Raw genomic sequence first — 17,274 nt, 5'->3', positions numbered from 1 at the left:
AAGCAAAGCAGACATAAACACCAAATAAAACGAATAGATGCGGGCTGAAAAAGAAAGAAAACTCCAATAATAGAGAGTATGAGTCCAATGATTTTGTGAAGAAAAAAACCAGTTTATTCTTAGCTATCTTACTAATGGTTGGTCTGCTACACAAAAAGATTTTATGACCATGACATACTTTGATTTTAACCTAAATATCAGTCTGACAACTACTGTGTTTTCTGAATGGCCATATATTATCGATGAACTTCTACCTCAAAAATTTGATTTTGATCATCTTAGTTTCCGGTTGAAAAGAGATCGTTTGATGAAAGAATCCAAGGAATGAAATGTCTTTGGAAAAGTTGTGGCATATGTGTGCATGATTGAATTCCATAAACGCTGATTATCTCATATGCGTTTTTTTTAATACTTGAATAGATGTAAAAAAATACGGATGGTGGAACAAGTTGATAAATTTATTGGTGTTAAATTTCTCGATAAAAAAATCAACCAATCTCTCTTTATAAGACTAGCAAAATGTATGGTACATGGTCCACGTAGTTGAAAGAATAAAATCTATGTGTATGAGAAATAAGCCAATTTATTCTTTGTCATATACATATGCATGGTTCTAATTATGCTCTCTTAATTCGAAGTGCATGGTTAGAAAATGATCTCTTTAATCAGATAATGATGTTCTTATGATTAGAAAATAACATCATGAACGTACGAGACTTTTAAGATATATCCATGATTTTAAGTAAAGTGTCAAAGTATCTCTATACTTTAATGTCTCTACAAATATAAGACGATTCAATTTTCCAACGGCCAATTCGTTCAAAAGGGAACCAAAATTAGGAAAATATTTCTTGCCACGCGAAGATAAATATTACTTTGTCGCGTAACTTGATGAAACTTGATTGTGCACATAGATAGAAGATAAGATAGTCATCGCTTGAGGTGATTAAACTTTTGATGAAGGATCAAGAGCTCATGGAAGGCAAGAATAACAGTGATATACTGAGAAAGAGCAAGACACATTACATAACAAAATAAATATCAAGCACTTATTGTAGGACTCTCATGGGTCCTTAATCAAGAGCAAGATATTCAGATAACGAAGACGAATTGGAAAATTTCCTACGGATCTAAAGCAACAAAACAACATGAATTTAAACCAAATAAGAAACTGAAAAAAGATTGGAATGGTATTACATCTTTTAAGTTTTTGATGTTGCATGATTTTGACCATCTTAAGAACAACGTTAAACGTCATTTAGAAGTGACATTCTATTATCATATGACACTGTGATGCTTCACATTTATTTGAAGAATGAAGAGTTCATAGAAGATGAGGAATACAACCACGATTTAGCACCCAATTAAATCGACAAGGAGGCGACTGCATTTTAGGAGATTGGGTCATTGAACGGTGTGTAAACAACGAGCATGTATCGGTCTTTTCCCATGGGTAAGTTTGAATAGAAAACCTACAAGTACATGACATCAATCCCTGAAAATATGTAGAAGTTAAAAATCAAAACAGAAACACATGCTAAGAGAATTCAAACAACGCTATTGCGGGTTCACTAGGCCAACTAAAAGCACAAAAATTAAATCAAAAGTCGTCATAGAATGGATACATCGATTTAAAAGGATGGATATATAGAACTGGCATATACAAAATGTGGGCTCAAGAAAGAATACAACTATGCAAGAATACCGAATTCCCAAAGAGAAGCTTGAAATTCATGGATGGGTCAAAGATATAAGTATTCACTTTTGCGAGTAGTCTTTAATGTTCTTAATTCTTTTTTTTTTGTATTAACGTTGTTAGAAATGTATGTTGTAGCTACGGTTATAATATTATTCATATTATCTTCCGGTTCACCAACTTTCTGGCTGCATCAAAAGGCATTAACTATTGCTTGGATAACTTCAATAACTTTTGCATTATTTACCTTTTTATTTACCTAATTATTTTTGTTAACTTGAATTCTTATTCACATCGAACAGTTTTTCTTTCTTCGGAATAAATTTCTTAAATTGTTTTTGTTTTAAAATTTAGTCTTTCTTAAAAATAATTTTCCTTATTAATTGTTCAAGTAAATAATTCAACTTTGGGTAAAAGACTACATGTATATTCAACTGCTCTTACGTGTTCTAATTTGTTAAATGAAAACCCTGCATCATCCACATAAACCGGGGGTGATACTTCTAATAGGAGGATGGTGTTCACATTTAATCAATGGTCACTTCAATTATCTTGGAATCGGTGAATAGAAAAACCGCCTAGGATATTAATAAAAACATATCAATAATATTTTTAATATTTTCACGGAACATATTAGATTAAAAACCCTGAGTTATATACCAAAGACTTCATGACGCATAACACTAATCACAGGTTGAGCCGGGGCCGTAAGGCCCCGGTGATACCTAGTATAGATATAAAATTATAACCCCGTGTCGGAAATGCTCTTAGAGTACATATATAATTTTTGTGTGCACCACACGGGTCCGGAGAGTCTGGACTGAATAGGATTAATGTATTTATTACAGAAGCTTAAAGCTGTTTGAGGATCTTGTTTGAGCTCAGTCAGCTCCAACAATGCCAGGACCAGGACCTCACACAATGTATACAATTGGGTCTGGAGTTGGTCTGATGAGTCTTTCTCAGGGAAGATTTAGTCCTCAACACTGTATCATCTACGCTACAAATGCCTTCTTAGGTCCAGATTTAGGTTCTTTCTCTGAATGGCTTACTTCAACAATTGGATTTGGTCACAACCTGGGTTCTTTAATCATGGATACCATACATCACCCTTTCTACTACATCTTAATTCTGGGGTTTCCTTTATCATTTTTCTACTCTTGGATTTCAAGAATTTTCCTTCAAAAGGGCATACTTGATTCCATTTCTGGAGTAAGCTTTCATTTCTATATCATGGAATATTGTGTGTTTTGCGTATTAATCATGATTTTTTTTTCTTTTTCATTTTCTTTAGGATATTCATCCGATCTCTGGTTCTTTGCCCTTTTAGGTTTGATACGGAACAATTTACTTTTTTTATTTATTTATTTTATGTATATTAAATTTTCATTAAAGAATTTCTTTTTTCTATTGCAACTTGCAGGTTATATTATGGATGTTGATAGATTCTCTAATCAGTGGATTTTTGCCGGAATCAGGAAGACTTATATAGTTTTTAAAAGATCCCTTGATCTAAAATAGATTTTCTCGGGCTTATCAAAATCGGGATTCTTAATAAGCTAGTATCAAATATACTGAACATTAGTGTTGGTGGCCGGAATACTTGTGTTATTTTTATTATTAGGCTGAGATCCTAGTTTAGTACAACCTTGCTGTAAATACAAAATTATTAGTTGGTTTCAATCCAGCTGAAAAGTAACTTTGTGTTATTAGGTACCTCTTAATAGACTTCAATGCTTACTATTGGTGTCTGCTGGTTCTATATCACATTTTTTCTTAGACCATTTGTTGGAGGTAATTGAATTTTCTACTCCTGCACATTCAAGTCTGCTACTCTGCTTGATTTTTATGTTTTTGCATACAGACCTCAAAACCTGAGAGACATTGTTTCAGTCAAAGTTTTGTAGTCATGTATAGAAATGTGTACCTTTAAAAGATGTTGCTGCATGAATCATTGTGCGACGAGCCAAATGTATCAATTGAATAAGTATAATAGTGTCGCTGAAGATCTTGCTTACATGTCTTTATTCCGCTTTTCATTTCACCCCAAGTGGATTTGGTCTGCGTCTACTTTGCATACTCGGATTACTTTGAGATATCAAAATATTGCATCATGCATTACTTACCGCTTAACAAACTGATGATAGGAAAACGGTCATTCTTCGATGTATACTTGGATATTGAGTACTGGTTGGTGGAAAGGTAGAGCTCCTGTCAACATGGATTCCATTGTTGTGGTAGGATCCTTGTGTACCTGCTTATTTGGAGGCTTCATTTACATCAACAGGTACTTTATTACTTCTCTTACTAGTTTTTATGCCAATTTTTTTTCTGCAAAGGAGAAATACAAATGTTTCTTGCTTCTGTAAATTTAGAATGTCTCACTGTGTACAGCATATTATTAACAGAGATCATGAAGCAACAGGTTCATATCTTAAATCATGTACTACCTCCGTTCAAAAAGATAGGCATGTGTAATTTGTACATGAAACCAGCCTATTTTGTTGAAACGTAGGGAGTAGTAAAATTGCCAACTGTTATTCGGGAAAATTAAGGTTTCATTTTATCAGTTGACATCTTAAGCAAATCGTGTATTGATTCATTTGTTGTTCCGCTATGTATGTTGACACCTGCAGAGTGAAGCAATCAAAATCCTTTAGAACACAATGGGTTCGATCGGTGAAACTTATTCTGGTTATAGCAAGTTTGTACTGTGTTTGGTGTGCAAGTCAGCTATACTTGAGGAATCCTCCTCAACCAGCAGTGGGTGAAGAGGTAGATCTTGGTGTTATTGTGTTTCTTGTTATTTATTTATTTCTCCCCCACAGTTTGTGTATCATGTCTATGAACCCTAAAGATAACCACCTTGACACAACAGAGCTCCCACTTTGACATTCTTCCCAGTGTAATGTATTTTGTCAAAAATGATACTTTCAGTACACTAGTTAAGATAATTGTATGTTGTCCATCAGAAGTTATTATGAGGTTCTTGTATTTATCACATCTTTTGACCTTGTGGGTAAGCATTATACCTACCCAGTGGGTAAGCATAATACCCATTCTGCAGGAGAAGGGCGTCATTTGCTTGGTTTCAGGATCCACGTTGCTGATCTAGCTGTTTAGCTCGGGCATAGATGTTGGTGAACTGAAAAACATTTACAGCAGCCGTCTGCAAAAGGTCATAAAATTTGGTACACTTGACGTTTATTAAGCACCAATCTCAAATACAACAAGAGAGGTCTGAACTAAAAAAGAAAAGGCATCTCAAATACAACCAGAGAGGTCTTAACAATAAAATAAAAAGCATCTTCAATTCCGCCAGAACGCCAACTGTGCTCTGTAAAAGACTACTGATACCGAGAGAAAACCAGTTCGAACATTGAACTTTTTATTCACCGGTTCCAACATCACATGAACCTAACAAAATGTTGTGGATACTTTGCGAAGTATATTATAACAACCTAAATCAAATTGCTATGATCTGAAAGCCTTTCTCATTTAGATTTGGAATCAATAATCTTCTTCGCGAAAGATGGCAAACAGAATGATGCAGTATGGATCTGTAAATAAGAAGACCATAGTAAATTAGACAAAAGAGACATGAAATCGGAAACCGATAACTAGATAGAGACAGATCATTACCTCGGGGTTATAGAACTTCAAAGGTCCCTTTGATTTGCTGTGTGTTCCGTTTTCATCTATGGGGTTCACGGGATGCTTAAAATCTACTGCTGGTCCCTCCGTAGAGCAGAGCATGAATCCAATCACCCCACTGATTGAATGCATAATATTGTTAACATTTCTACTTTGCTCACAAACGAAGATGATTAGCACTAATTCTGATAACGTACAATACCTTGGGTAAGTTGGAACTGTGGTCCAAGCATAGTTGACGGAGCCTTTGAATATTGAATGCAGTTTGAGACAATATCTTCAATAATATGCATGTGAAGCCAAATACTTTCCGCCTGGGTACACACAACTCCTCCAGGGCGAAGAGCTTTTGCAACTGATGCAAAGAAGGGTTTCTCAAAGAGTTCTTGTGCAGGTCCAATTGGGTCAGAGGAATCCACTATGACCGCATCGTAAGTACCCTCAGGTACAGCCTTCAAAAATGCAACTCCTAAAATTTGGAAAAAGAGAAAATTGAGGAAGAAAGAATCAGTTGTATGAGCAAGTTTGCAGTTCAAGAACTATGTTGAGCTAGTCATACCATCTCCAATGTGTACATTGACACGAGGATCTTCAAACCCAACTGCTAAGGCAGGGAAGAATTGCTTAGAAACCTGAATCAGAAAGTAAAAAGATTGCTTAGAAACCTGACGTGACTAAAACCATTAACCTCTGTGCAACACGAAGATATCATAGCTGCAACGTACAGAATGAAAATGAAAATTGTAATAATATTTGTGTCGAAAGTCGTTCTTTAGCGCAAAAGAGATGAAAGAAAAAGAGTATATTCGGTGTTTCATGTACTCACATCAACAACCATCCCATCAATTTCACATATATCGATTTGTTCAGCAGAAGAGTAACGAGAGACTTCCCTAAGAACACCACCATCTCCTCCTCCAATAACCAATACCTGAATACAAGAAAATGTCAAATCAGTAGAATGGTAAGAAGAGACGTACACAACATATTTCACCTACTTTCTAGTTACCTTATGAACTTGTTTTTCTTTTTATGACAAAAATTGTATCAAAGCCACTCTTAATCTAATATTCCTACGATGCATAAAACGGTATACAAGAACACAACCTAACCTTCTTAGGGTTTGGAATGGATCCAAGTGGCAAGTGAGTGATCATTTCCTGATACGCACACTCGTCCCTTTCGGTGACTTGAATCACCCCGTCCAAGACAAGAACCTTTCCATATGTTGCCGACTGAAACAAGGAACAAAAGCAAACTATTAACACTACATAAGAATTATTTGCATAGATAAGCTCAACTTCCCTCTATCCGAAACAACACAATAGTGAGTAATACAATAACTAGGGAGCTCAAATACCTCAAATACCATAACGTTTTGGTATTGAGACTTTTGCTGCAACAGAATTTTTTCCACCTTCAATGAGTGAGCCTCCCCTGCAAAAATATAACAGCCAAATTTATTCCAAGGTACTTTAGCGTTTTAGTGATTCATGACATTTGTTTGATTAAAACAATACATAAACACATGAAATAGGCGAAACGCCGAAACATGGACGGAGTAGAGATTGAACATCACTATAAAACTTTTTTTTTATAAAAAAACTTCAATTAAGTTACACAAAAATGAAAATAAAAGAAAACCCTAACTATGATCTCTACCTGATCAAACATATGATGATTCTCTAGCATAATCATAATCTTAAACACACCAAAACAACTTAACCAATGCAATTGAACATCCAATAATCAAAAGATAAAATATAGAAAATCCAATAATCAACTTACCTGGCCACATTGGACTCATCTCTGAAAACCATCCTGGGATCACAGATGATATACCATTAGATGCGGAAGAATCAGAAACTGAATTTTGTTCAGCCATGGGTTTTATTTCTTCTTCTTCTTCTGAAGCGTTTGATGAAAGATTTAAGGCCAAATTCTATTAGTACCAAATGAACCCAAGCAAAAGGAAGATCTTCTAGCTTTAATACCAAATCTTACTGTTCACAATAATAGTAGTTGAAGGGAGAATATCATGATGATTTCATACTTAAAAAAAAAAAAAAATGCCTACTTTTTCTTTTCATTCTCTTTTTGTATGCTTTCCAAATCATAATTACCTTATTACCACTATCCAGGTAAAGTACATTGTAACACGTAAAATGCTGAATGATGCACATAATATCTTTATCATTAACTTATAGATTTCATTCTAGAGAAAATATAAATGGTTCTGAAAACAACCACAACAACGATGCACATTAGCATTTGGCTCAGTGACTAAATAGGGATGCATGCAACTTTCTCCGGTAACAATGTACATTTGCATTTGGCTCATTGAAACAACCACAACAACAACAGTGCATGCTTTTGGTTAGGTATTTTTCTGGAGTCGGAGTCATGTCATGATTGTGCAGTCAGGCGATACTGACTCTTACCTGAATTTGGTCAGATCTCAAAGGGTTTCTTTGTGTGACTGAACCTCCAACAAAACTAAGCATGTGCCTCGCTGAAGGGGGTATTCAATTAAGCCGTTCGTATACTTTGACCGTGCTTTGCCATTTTGAAAATAGATTAGTTCATTTTTAGGGTTGATAAACCGCCGCCCCAGCCTCCGCCCCCTTTTTGGATGAGCTGCAAATCCTTTGTCACCATTGATAGTTAGGTGGGTATAGACTTACTGTTTGATTTATACGAGTAGTTTATTTCCTGATAAAGAAAACATGAATAAATAAAGTTTTCTCTTTTTAATTTGGTTAGCTAATTTAAAGTATAAATAGAATAAGTTTGTCTAAAGAGAGTCTCTCTAAATACTAAAAATCTATTCAACACGTTTTTGTTGCAACCAAAAGTCACAACTTAATTGACTATCTTGTTGGCATTTATAATCTCCTTTCCAACTAAGAGTTAGCTCATTCATCATTTTTCAGTTACTGGAACATCAAAGCTATTATCCCAGTCTCCAAATTTTTATACTTCACAAAGTATTGGGCAACTAAAGCACCAAACTTTATTTTAATCGGAGGAATAAAGTGAAAGAAATAAAAATTAGGTACTAAAAAAATAAATAAAAAACAACAAAAGCATTAACATTATTTCGGCTCTTAGTTTTCTGCATGTAGAGTATGGGATCTGTGAGGGTGATCCATAAAGTAAAACAATTAGATTGCATGGGCATTGTACTTCAGTGTTTTAATGTTCTTTCAATTCTTAAATGCTTCAAAATGCTTTCAGAACTTAAGATTAACAGTTCTAAAACTCGTTTGGTGGAAGTTGAGATGGTGGCTGATTAAAGTTTATGGGATCAAAAGTTTGGGCGTAAAACTGATGGTTTGCTAATAATAACTTGGGTAAAAGTGGTGGTGTAGGCAGATGCCCAATAAGCAAATCGTCCAGACCGTTAAGCAAATGTGTTGCACGTGAGTATTTTGAGTTCGAGAGGTTAATTTGTAGATTCTAGCCTAAACCGAAAAGTAGTCGTTCCAAATTTTTTTCGGTCACAAGAACGGAGAATGGTCGGTCTGTAAGGAGGCAAGCTAAATATGTGTAGAGATCAATGGAAATTGATTGATTGTAATTGATGTGTTGAACTGCTTTGAAGATGATTTCTTCGTGTAAGACGAGAGAAAGCTTCTGTTATAATTGATGATTGATTGTTGTAGGTTATTTTACGTCAAGTCTTGTTATCAAGTCACATGTTGAGGAATCTATTCATTGCAGAGGTAGTTAACACATCCATCTCTTGTAAAAGGTGACGATTGAAGAGGAGTGGTAGAATGTAGAAGTGGAAAATCGTGCGTAAACCAGTTCCACATTGCGAGGGGGACTTGGTTGATTGTCCATCCACTAATCCGTTTACTCCTTCAACCGCCAACACGACTTACTCATATGTATTGCCACATTGCACTTCATATAGGCCGCTAGGCCAAACCCCTAATGAATATCTGCTTATGTGACACGGTCGATGTCTCATGTAAAGTTTATTTTGCATACGTTTATTTATGTGGTCAATCGTCGACCTAGTAAGACTATGAATCTTATTTGATGAACTGAACATGATTTGTAATTCATTATTATGATGAATGAAGTATGAAGTGTCTGTTGAGACAACAATGATGCTTTATATACCATAATCGCTAAGTATGATGGGTCACTGATGATTGTGACATATCATTGTTTCAGTTGAGGTAGCAATGATATTCGAATGATTTGGATTGATAAATGTAGGTCTAATAAGATTGCTAGATCGACCATAGACCAATATGTATTTTGATGTGTCAAGCGTTTAACTGGAAATCATATGAAGATGAACAATGTTAATTGTATAAGGTTCATCCTCGATCGACCACGTCATGAGTAGTTTGAACGACGAAGCAGATAGATTATTATACTATAATGTTGGTAATCAGACCAATGAAATATTGACTGGCGAACCAATTAAATATTGATCGATAAACCAATTAAATATTGATAGCTAGATCAATATGAAATATTTCTTCTCAGAGCAATGGTATATTGATAGTTCAATCAATATGAAAATATTGCTTCGCAGAGTAATTAGATATTGATAGTTAAATTATTAATTAAAATATCGGTAGTTGGACCGAATATTAAATAATTAATAAAAATATTGATAGCTGGATAAATATAAAATCATTGGTGTTTGAACTTTTTTAGGATTATGCTCTACAGAGCAGTACGTTCAAAAACCATAATTTTAATAGACGAATTCACTAATGAGTGGCCGAGAAAAGAATAACCAGTGGGTAAAGGGGACTGATCGTGGTACCCAAGTGCTTTGTTGAGGACTCACCAATATCGCTTGCAGAGTATTTGGTGTGGAAAGATTAATTAGTGTTTAAACATAATTAATTTTATGCTCTCCAGAGCATTAGGTAGTGAAACCTAACAATGGTAGAGAGAGAGGCCGACCAATGGGTATGAGGATCGCCTAGCGGTATATGGATGATGGTATGTCCAACATGGTGCAAAAAGGATGGACCAAATGGACTGAAAAGGATTAATTAATAAAGTGAGACCAGCCATGGTGGCAAAGGAGATCGATCATGACCGACCGTAGTGGTGCACGAGTCACCATATCGTCCGCAGATCATTCCTGTGAGTTTTGATACTTTATGTGGTCCTTTGAGCATTATTTAGATATTTTTTAGCTGAAACTCTTAATATTGCTTTGAAGAGGAAGTAGATTTTCTGCTTTAAAGACCAATATTAAAATAATATTGTCTTAATAAATTTTATGGTGTAAAGACTTAATATTTATGGGACCACTTGCTTTGTAAACCATATGGTTCATGGAGCAATATTTGGGAAGATAGGGAAATATCAAAGAATTTGATCCAAAGAGGGAGCCCTTGATAAAGGAACCATAAAATAATAATTAATTTAAAAATGGGAGAAGTGGGGACCAATTATGGAACCGGTGGCCCGGTCCCACATGGTTTATCCCTTTAAAATTATTTTCTCTCTCCCCTCTTTCCTCTTTTGATAAGATTCCACCATATATCTTTAATCCAAGTCTATGGGTGCTCTTTGGAGCATTATTACTAAGTACACCCATGTCGTTTTCTTGGGGCTTACTCGGTGATGGCCTTTATGCGCGAAAGACAAATATTCATCACTAATTCATGGAATTCAGTTGAGAAAAGCCGTGGATTGAAATAATAAATGTTACGGGAAAAATATAATAGTTTCTAGAAAATCGGTTGATGAATATAGCACTAAAATCAATTAGTCGCTCTAACTAGCAGACACTTTGTCTACAAGCATTAAATTGATTCGAGAATCGAGTTATGAGATTGTAGAAGCATCATACTCGTTTTGGATATTTATTATGTACTATTATGATCATCCGGGAAGAGTTGCAACAAGCACAAGAGAGTCTTTCGAATGAATTTTGAACAAAGAGAAAGAGATACTGAACTATGAAACATATATGATAAAATATATGAAATATTGAAATCTCAGCCGTGCGAGACTCTAATATTTTCGTCATATATTATTTCTTCGAGGAGGTTAAAGAGTTGCGGTTCAATTTTCTTGTGAAATATGAAGACATGAATTTTCAATGCTCCTGAAGCCAGGTCAGAGATACATAATATTTCTAGGAGATTTTATGATTATATCCTTCGTCAAAAATCCACCATCAACACCTATGTTTACCATTGGGGGTGAAGTTTAAATATAAACGAGTTTCGGATCTTATTTTCGAGAGATTTGATAGAAGGCTAACTTATTGGGCACATCATTTACTTTTGATATGTGGTATACTCATGCATGTGAAGGCAATACTTTCAAGCATTCTAACTTATTATATTATATCTCCCCTTGTTACAAGATCCTAAACATATTATTATTTAACTTGAGAGGAAAATGAGAAATTTTCGTTCGAGAAAGGCAGATGGATCTTGTTAGAGCATTGCTCAGTCAACCTCACATGCATTGCTATCTCAAGCATGTTTGTCAATGTTAGTGATCAAAATTATAAGTCTTGATTTCTAGTCTATTACAGCTAAGTCTCGGACTAGGATAAAAAGTGTAGTTGAGCTCAAGGACTTCATGGCGATTCATCATACAAGCAGAAGAACTACTCAAGGAACCGGTGGAACTTCTCGATAAAAAGGTATGTGAAGACTTGAACTTATCTATCACTCAAAAGTTTATCTACTCTATCTCCTACTCTTTGAGACAAGAAGTTATCTATCACTCAAAAGTCTATCTACTCTATCTCCTACTCTTTGAGACAAGAAGTCGTATGCTATATATATAGACTTGGATTATACACACTTGGTATTTCAAGCCGAGTACACCTCGCCTATCTATATCTCGAAATATGTGTTGGTAAGCTTTTCGCTTTGATCAAGTTTATCTTTACCTAGTGACGAAAGTCATGATATGTTTCAATCACTTTGAAAATTGCTTTGATGAGAAATGGTGTAACAACTATATAACGTCCTCTAAGAATGTTTAAATGATTGAAATGAGAGTTTAGATTACATAACCAATGATGGACATAAGCATTGTTGTGGAAACACATTTATGTATAAGTCCTATTCCTTGAACCAAAGTTTGCGAACTTTGTTGATCAAGAGAAACCGGAAATATGGATTTGCCAAGTCCGCGAACTGCCAAACTTCTCATCCCGATAAATTCTGCTGGGTTTGACGAACTAGCTGCGTCCGCGAACCCAGTTCGTGAACCCAATCCGCGAACTGGCGGAAGGTCTTTTGCCTAGATTTACTGCTGGAGTTTGTAAACTCTGTCCGGTTGCTTAAGTCCGCGAACCTAATATGCGAACTTAAGGAGGTTATATATCTGAAGATGATTTCTGAACTTAAACTTAAAAATACTAAGGAATGCAGTTTGCAAACCGTGGCTATAAAAGTTCATGAACCGATTCAAGTGAATCAAATCATCTTTGTATAAATTGTGTCTTGTGTAGTACATAAGATTTCCTTGCAATTGAACAACTCTCTAACTAGTTCATTTGAAGTCATTTGAACTAGTTATGGTGAAGAAGAACATGGTTGATATGAAATGCTCATATGGCTAACCTTTCGGTTAACTATTATTGAACCAACAAGTGCATATGTTTGGGTACGGTTAACAAACCTAGAAGCGCGCATTGTCAAGTGTGTGTAACAAGCTAAGTTTTTGATCTAACGGTTGAGAAATATTATCTTGAATCTAAATCAGGTTTTCATCTACCGTTGGATATTGTTTGCTCTGTGGCCAAGGAAAAACCTAGATTTGAAAGACTATATAAAGGAGACATCTAGTATTATGCAAAACTAATCCCCACACCTTACGTGTGATACTAGTTTGCATACTAGAGACGATTCTCCTTTAACCTTTGGTTTTCTTCTTCTAAAACCAGGTTAACGACTTAAAGGCTTCATTGGGATTGTGAAGCCATACCGATACTACTTTTATCGTAGTTGTGTGATCTGATCTTGCATATTCTATCGTACGAGTACAATCAGATTGATTGGATTGAGATTGATATCTCTGATAGGCAAGATATAAAAAGTAATCACAAACATCTTCGTCTCATTGTTTGTGATTCCGCAACATCTTGTTTCGCTACCATACGATTAAGAATGTTGTGAGGTGATTGATAACTCTAGGCTGTTCTTCGGGAATATAAGATCGGATTATCAATTGGTTCCTGTTCAACTTGATTATTATCAAAAGACGGAACAAAACCTTTAGGGTTTATCTGTGGGAGACAGATTGATCCTTTGATAGACTTGTTTGTGTGAGACAGATTTGTTTATTGTCAAAGCCTGCGATTTTGGATCATAGAAACTCTTAGTTGTGGGTGAGATCAACTAAGGGAATCGAGTGCGTAGTATCCTGCTGGGATCAGAGGCGTATGAGCATAATTGTACCTTGGATAAGTGGGAGATTGATTGGGGTTCAACTACAGTCCAGTCCAAATTTAGCTTGGATTAGGCTAATGTCTGTAGCGGCTTAATACATTGTGTGTTCAATCTAGACTAGGTCCCGGGGTTTTTCTGAATTTGCGGTTTCCTCGTTAACAAAATTTCTGGTGTCTGTGTTATTTCAATTTCCGTATTATATTGTTTTATCTTTATAATTGAAATAATACAGGTTGTGTGTTTGAATCAATCGATTGGAAATACGACCTTTGGTTGTTGATTGATATTGATTGATCCTTGGATATTGGTCTTTGGTGTAAAGACCCTCGATCCCGTCAACGCTATTAGACCAGTCAAGAGACGTATTAGCCAATAATATCTCGATTAGTTTAAGACGAACGATAATTAATAGGAACTAGTCTAACAACGATCTAGATACGAAACTAGCACCGTTGAATAGGTCTTGAAAAGTTATGCGATATGGACTACTTGAGCGTTCATTCGGACACCGGATTAAGATGATATCATCAGATTAATATGAAGGGTAAAACTGTTATTTTTTTAATGATAGCCGCATGGCTTCCCTTATCGGTTGGTTGGGTTCCATTAGCAATTCGTCCGGCCTTATCCTCATTCGAACCGAGCAGATAAACTCTATTTTCTTCTTCTTTCTTCATTATTCTTATCTTCTTCTTTCCCTTTCTTCATTTTCTTCTTCGTTCTTCTGTTCATCGTATTCTTCCCGTGTGAGAGTTTAAGTGATGAAATTGAGAGTGGATTAGAGATATTTTGATTGATGAAACTATTCATATGGTGAAGGAGGTGTTGTCGATGTTATTTAGGAAGAAGGGTATTATGGATTGCTAAGAGTTTATGGTGAATCAGAGAGAAGTGAAGTTAGGGTTCCGGAGTTGAGTTTTAGAGATGAAATTGATGTTGAATATGAGATGTTAACGGATGAAGAAAATAGGGGTTGCTTTTAGTTTGCGGAGGTGAAGCTTTCCTAATGACGAATCAAAAGAAAAAGATAATTAGGGTTCTGTAATTTGAAGTTTGATTAATCTGTTTTAATTTGATTAATTAATGAAGTAGTTAGTGATGGTGCTGGTTTTGACTCAAGTGGTTATTTCCATTTCATGGGAAGAGTTATTTCAGAGAGGGGGTTAGTTAGGATTCATGAGAAGAATCTCTAAGAAGATTAGAAGGTGAATTTGTTACTCTAGTGGATTAATTAGAGATGGGTATAATTTATATGAGGGGTTATTTATGATTTGAACATGAATTGAAAGATAGAGGATTGTGAATCAATTTTAGGGTTTTCTGGAAATCGTCTTGAAGTTAGTTTGAGTGGCGATTTGAGATTGGTAGATCAGATTCAAGAACAGTTGATGAGTAATGGAATGGTTAACAAATAAAGAACGAATGGGTTGTTGTGTATTGAAGGTGATTCTGAATAATTAAGGATGGGTTTAACTGAAATAGAGTTTGAAGAAGAAGATTCTAAGAAGAAGGATTGTTGTATCTGGAGTTAAGATGATTGCATAAATTGAACATAAGACGAGTTACAGGGAGGAAGAGGTGTATGAGTTGTTGATTGGTGGTGGTGTTTTATCAGTCACAGGACATGGAAGAAGTATGTGATGAAGATTGTTAAGTTTTGTTTGGTTAATTATGGTTTATATGGTTGTGGTTGGAGAATAACAATTCAGAAGATGCTGGTACTTGGGTAAGTTCTGTATTGTTGAATTTCGCATGTTTTCCATATAACTGATAATATGTCTGAGTTAATGTGTTTGGGAGTGGGGTTACTGAATTTACAGATAGTGCAGGCAAGAAATGAATGTATTGTTGTTTGACTTAAGAAGTTGCATTTATAGGATTGGTGGTGATGCATTTGAGCTGCTAAGTCATTATGGATGGAAGTTGTCCAAGTTAATATGTTGTTGAGTTGTTCTGAGATGCGGGTGTTGATGTTGTGAGAGTTATACAGAGTTGGAGTTGAGGATTAGATGAATTGGTTGTTTGTACCAAATAAAAGCTGGTGTTGTCTGTGAGATGACGAAGTTGGCAGGGTTGTACAATAGGTGCTTGTGTAAGAAATTAGATGGAATTCTAATGTGTAGAACTAGAGTTGTTGAACTGAGTGTTGCATAAAATTGGTTATGCTGAGATTGAGATAACAAGATGTAGTGGTGGAAATATGGCAGGTGGTAATGTTGAGTGGTATCTGAAGTTGCTGGTGTTGTATATGTAAAGTGAATTGGGAGAAAGAGAGTAGTTGTAGTGTTGCTTAGCAGTAGCCTTAATGGAAGCCAGTAACTGCAGATCAAGGTAGGCTGTTATCTTTGTAAATCATTTTGAGTTTTAATTTGAAATGAATATTTTGTTGTAATGAAATAGATTGAAGTTGAACTAATGTTTAGAATTGTAGATGGGTAAGAACCTTTGTCTTGTTTGACTGAACTTAGTCAGTCTGAGTGATTTAACCTTAGATGACTCAGTTAATCCTACTGAGTCGAGTTACCCTTGTTAACTAGAGTCGAGCCGGTTTGACTCAGTAGACCAGGACCTGACTTGACCCTTGACCAGACCTTGTATGTTGACTAGTTAGTCTGGACTTGACCTTTGACTTTGACCCGACCTTAGACGTTGACTGTTAGTTGACCTCTCTGACCAGACGTTGACCGTTAGCTGACCTAGATGGACTGGACCTTAGTTTAGTGGACTTGGGCTTAGGGCTAGTTTTACTAGTTCGATGTTTTGGACCTCTTGTGGTCCGAATTAGCCTTTGGCTTCTTCTACAAAGATGTAGATATTCATAAGACTTAGCTATGGACTCTAGAATCAATCTAATTGGAATAGTAAACCCTTAGTTATGATAAAGATAGAGAATAAGATACCTTAATGGGCTTAGAACCATTAAATAGAATTGTATGATTCTTGTGTGAGCCATTTTGGCTAGTTTCTTAGACTTCTTGTATGATTAACAGTTAGTCTATATTAACAACGATCGATTCAAATGATGAACCAGTGGATCGTGGATCTCGAGGTAGGCGTGGCTTGTCATCAAAAGAGGTGGGAATACATTTGACTCTTTTGTAACCATTGTTGTTTCTTTTACAAAAGTTTATATTTAACAAACCATGCATTGTCTGTTTATGCATTCCATGCTTTATTTAAATTGCGTTACTATACTTCTGTCGATTTTGTTAATATTTCCATGGTTTGGAAAGGACTTGTGATGTTTGTTTGTCATATGAATTGTTATGGGAAATAAGAATTTCCACGTGTGGTATATAGGATACGCTCCTTCACATTTATACCTAGAGCTTTTATGATATATTGGTCGACAGTTTGTGAGTTCAGAATTGTCGACATCCATATTTACGATTAGGTGTGGATTTGCGAGTTCGGAATTGCACATCCATAGTATACATTGTTTGAAGAAAGAGATTGTCCATATTCGTGTTTGTGTATCTCAGTGACTTGGTCACTATTTAATGTCTGAGAAAACATTATTGT

General features: G+C 35.5%; 1 protein-coding gene, 2 long non-coding RNA genes and 1 pseudogene across 8 annotated transcripts; 2 read left to right on the top strand and 2 right to left on the bottom strand.

Annotated features, from left to right (window-relative positions):
* Positions 1-978: 978 nt before the first annotated feature.
* LOC113318162 lies at positions 979-3,754 on the bottom strand. The gene is made up of 2 exons (XR_003344305.1): positions 3,624-3,754; positions 979-1,495 (listed from the first exon to the last, which is right to left on the bottom strand). It is a non-coding gene; the product is annotated as an uncharacterized LOC113318162 (long non-coding RNA).
* Positions 2,516-4,864, top strand: LOC113318161. Of its 6 annotated transcripts, none has more exons than XR_003344303.1 (5): positions 2,516-2,908; positions 2,991-3,026; positions 3,120-3,490; positions 3,844-3,983; positions 4,333-4,694. XR_003344303.1 is itself a non-coding variant. In XM_026566289.1 (5 exons), the coding sequence occupies exons 1-5, from the start codon at positions 2,594-2,596 to the stop codon at positions 4,809-4,811; spliced, it is 750 nt and encodes a 249-aa protein (XP_026422074.1). In that variant the 5' UTR covers positions 2,516-2,593; the 3' UTR covers positions 4,812-4,864. The 6 variants fall into 6 exon arrangements, 4 of the variants coding, with proteins under 4 accessions (XP_026422074.1, XP_026422073.1, XP_026422072.1 ...); XM_026566289.1 differs by lacking the exon at positions 2,991-3,026 and adding an exon at positions 4,737-4,864 and having other exon boundaries at positions 3,410-3,490; positions 4,333-4,471; XM_026566288.1 differs by lacking the exon at positions 2,991-3,026 and adding an exon at positions 4,721-4,863 and having other exon boundaries at positions 3,410-3,490; positions 4,333-4,471.
* LOC113318160 lies at positions 4,834-7,417 on the bottom strand (annotated as a pseudogene).
* Positions 7,418-14,437: 7,020 nt separating this feature from the next.
* LOC113317612 lies at positions 14,438-17,038 on the top strand. Its single transcript, XR_003343770.1, has 2 exons — positions 14,438-16,083; positions 16,743-17,038. It is a non-coding gene; the product is annotated as an uncharacterized LOC113317612 (long non-coding RNA).
* Positions 17,039-17,274: the final 236 nt, after the last annotated feature.

The sequence above is a fragment of the Papaver somniferum genome, chromosome 10 (assembly GCF_003573695.1).
Source record: "Papaver somniferum cultivar HN1 chromosome 10, ASM357369v1, whole genome shotgun sequence".
Taxonomy (NCBI): Eukaryota; Viridiplantae; Streptophyta; class Magnoliopsida; order Ranunculales; family Papaveraceae; genus Papaver; species Papaver somniferum.
The sequence above is the reverse complement of the archived record's forward strand: the minus strand, read 5'-3'. Positions and strand labels throughout refer to the sequence as shown.

Excerpts from the sequence above, each read along its gene's own strand:
- LOC113318161 (XM_026566287.1), top strand. The coding sequence starts at position 2,594 with ATGCCAGGACCAGGACCTCACACAATGTATACAATTGGGTCTGGAGTT. Across the intron at positions 3,491-3,843 it reads TCTTAGACCATTTGTTGGAG|GAAAACGGTCATTCTTCGAT; the intron begins GTAATTGAATTT and ends AACTGATGATAG. Across the intron at positions 3,984-4,332 it reads GGCTTCATTTACATCAACAG|AGTGAAGCAATCAAAATCCT; the intron begins GTACTTTATTAC and ends TGACACCTGCAG.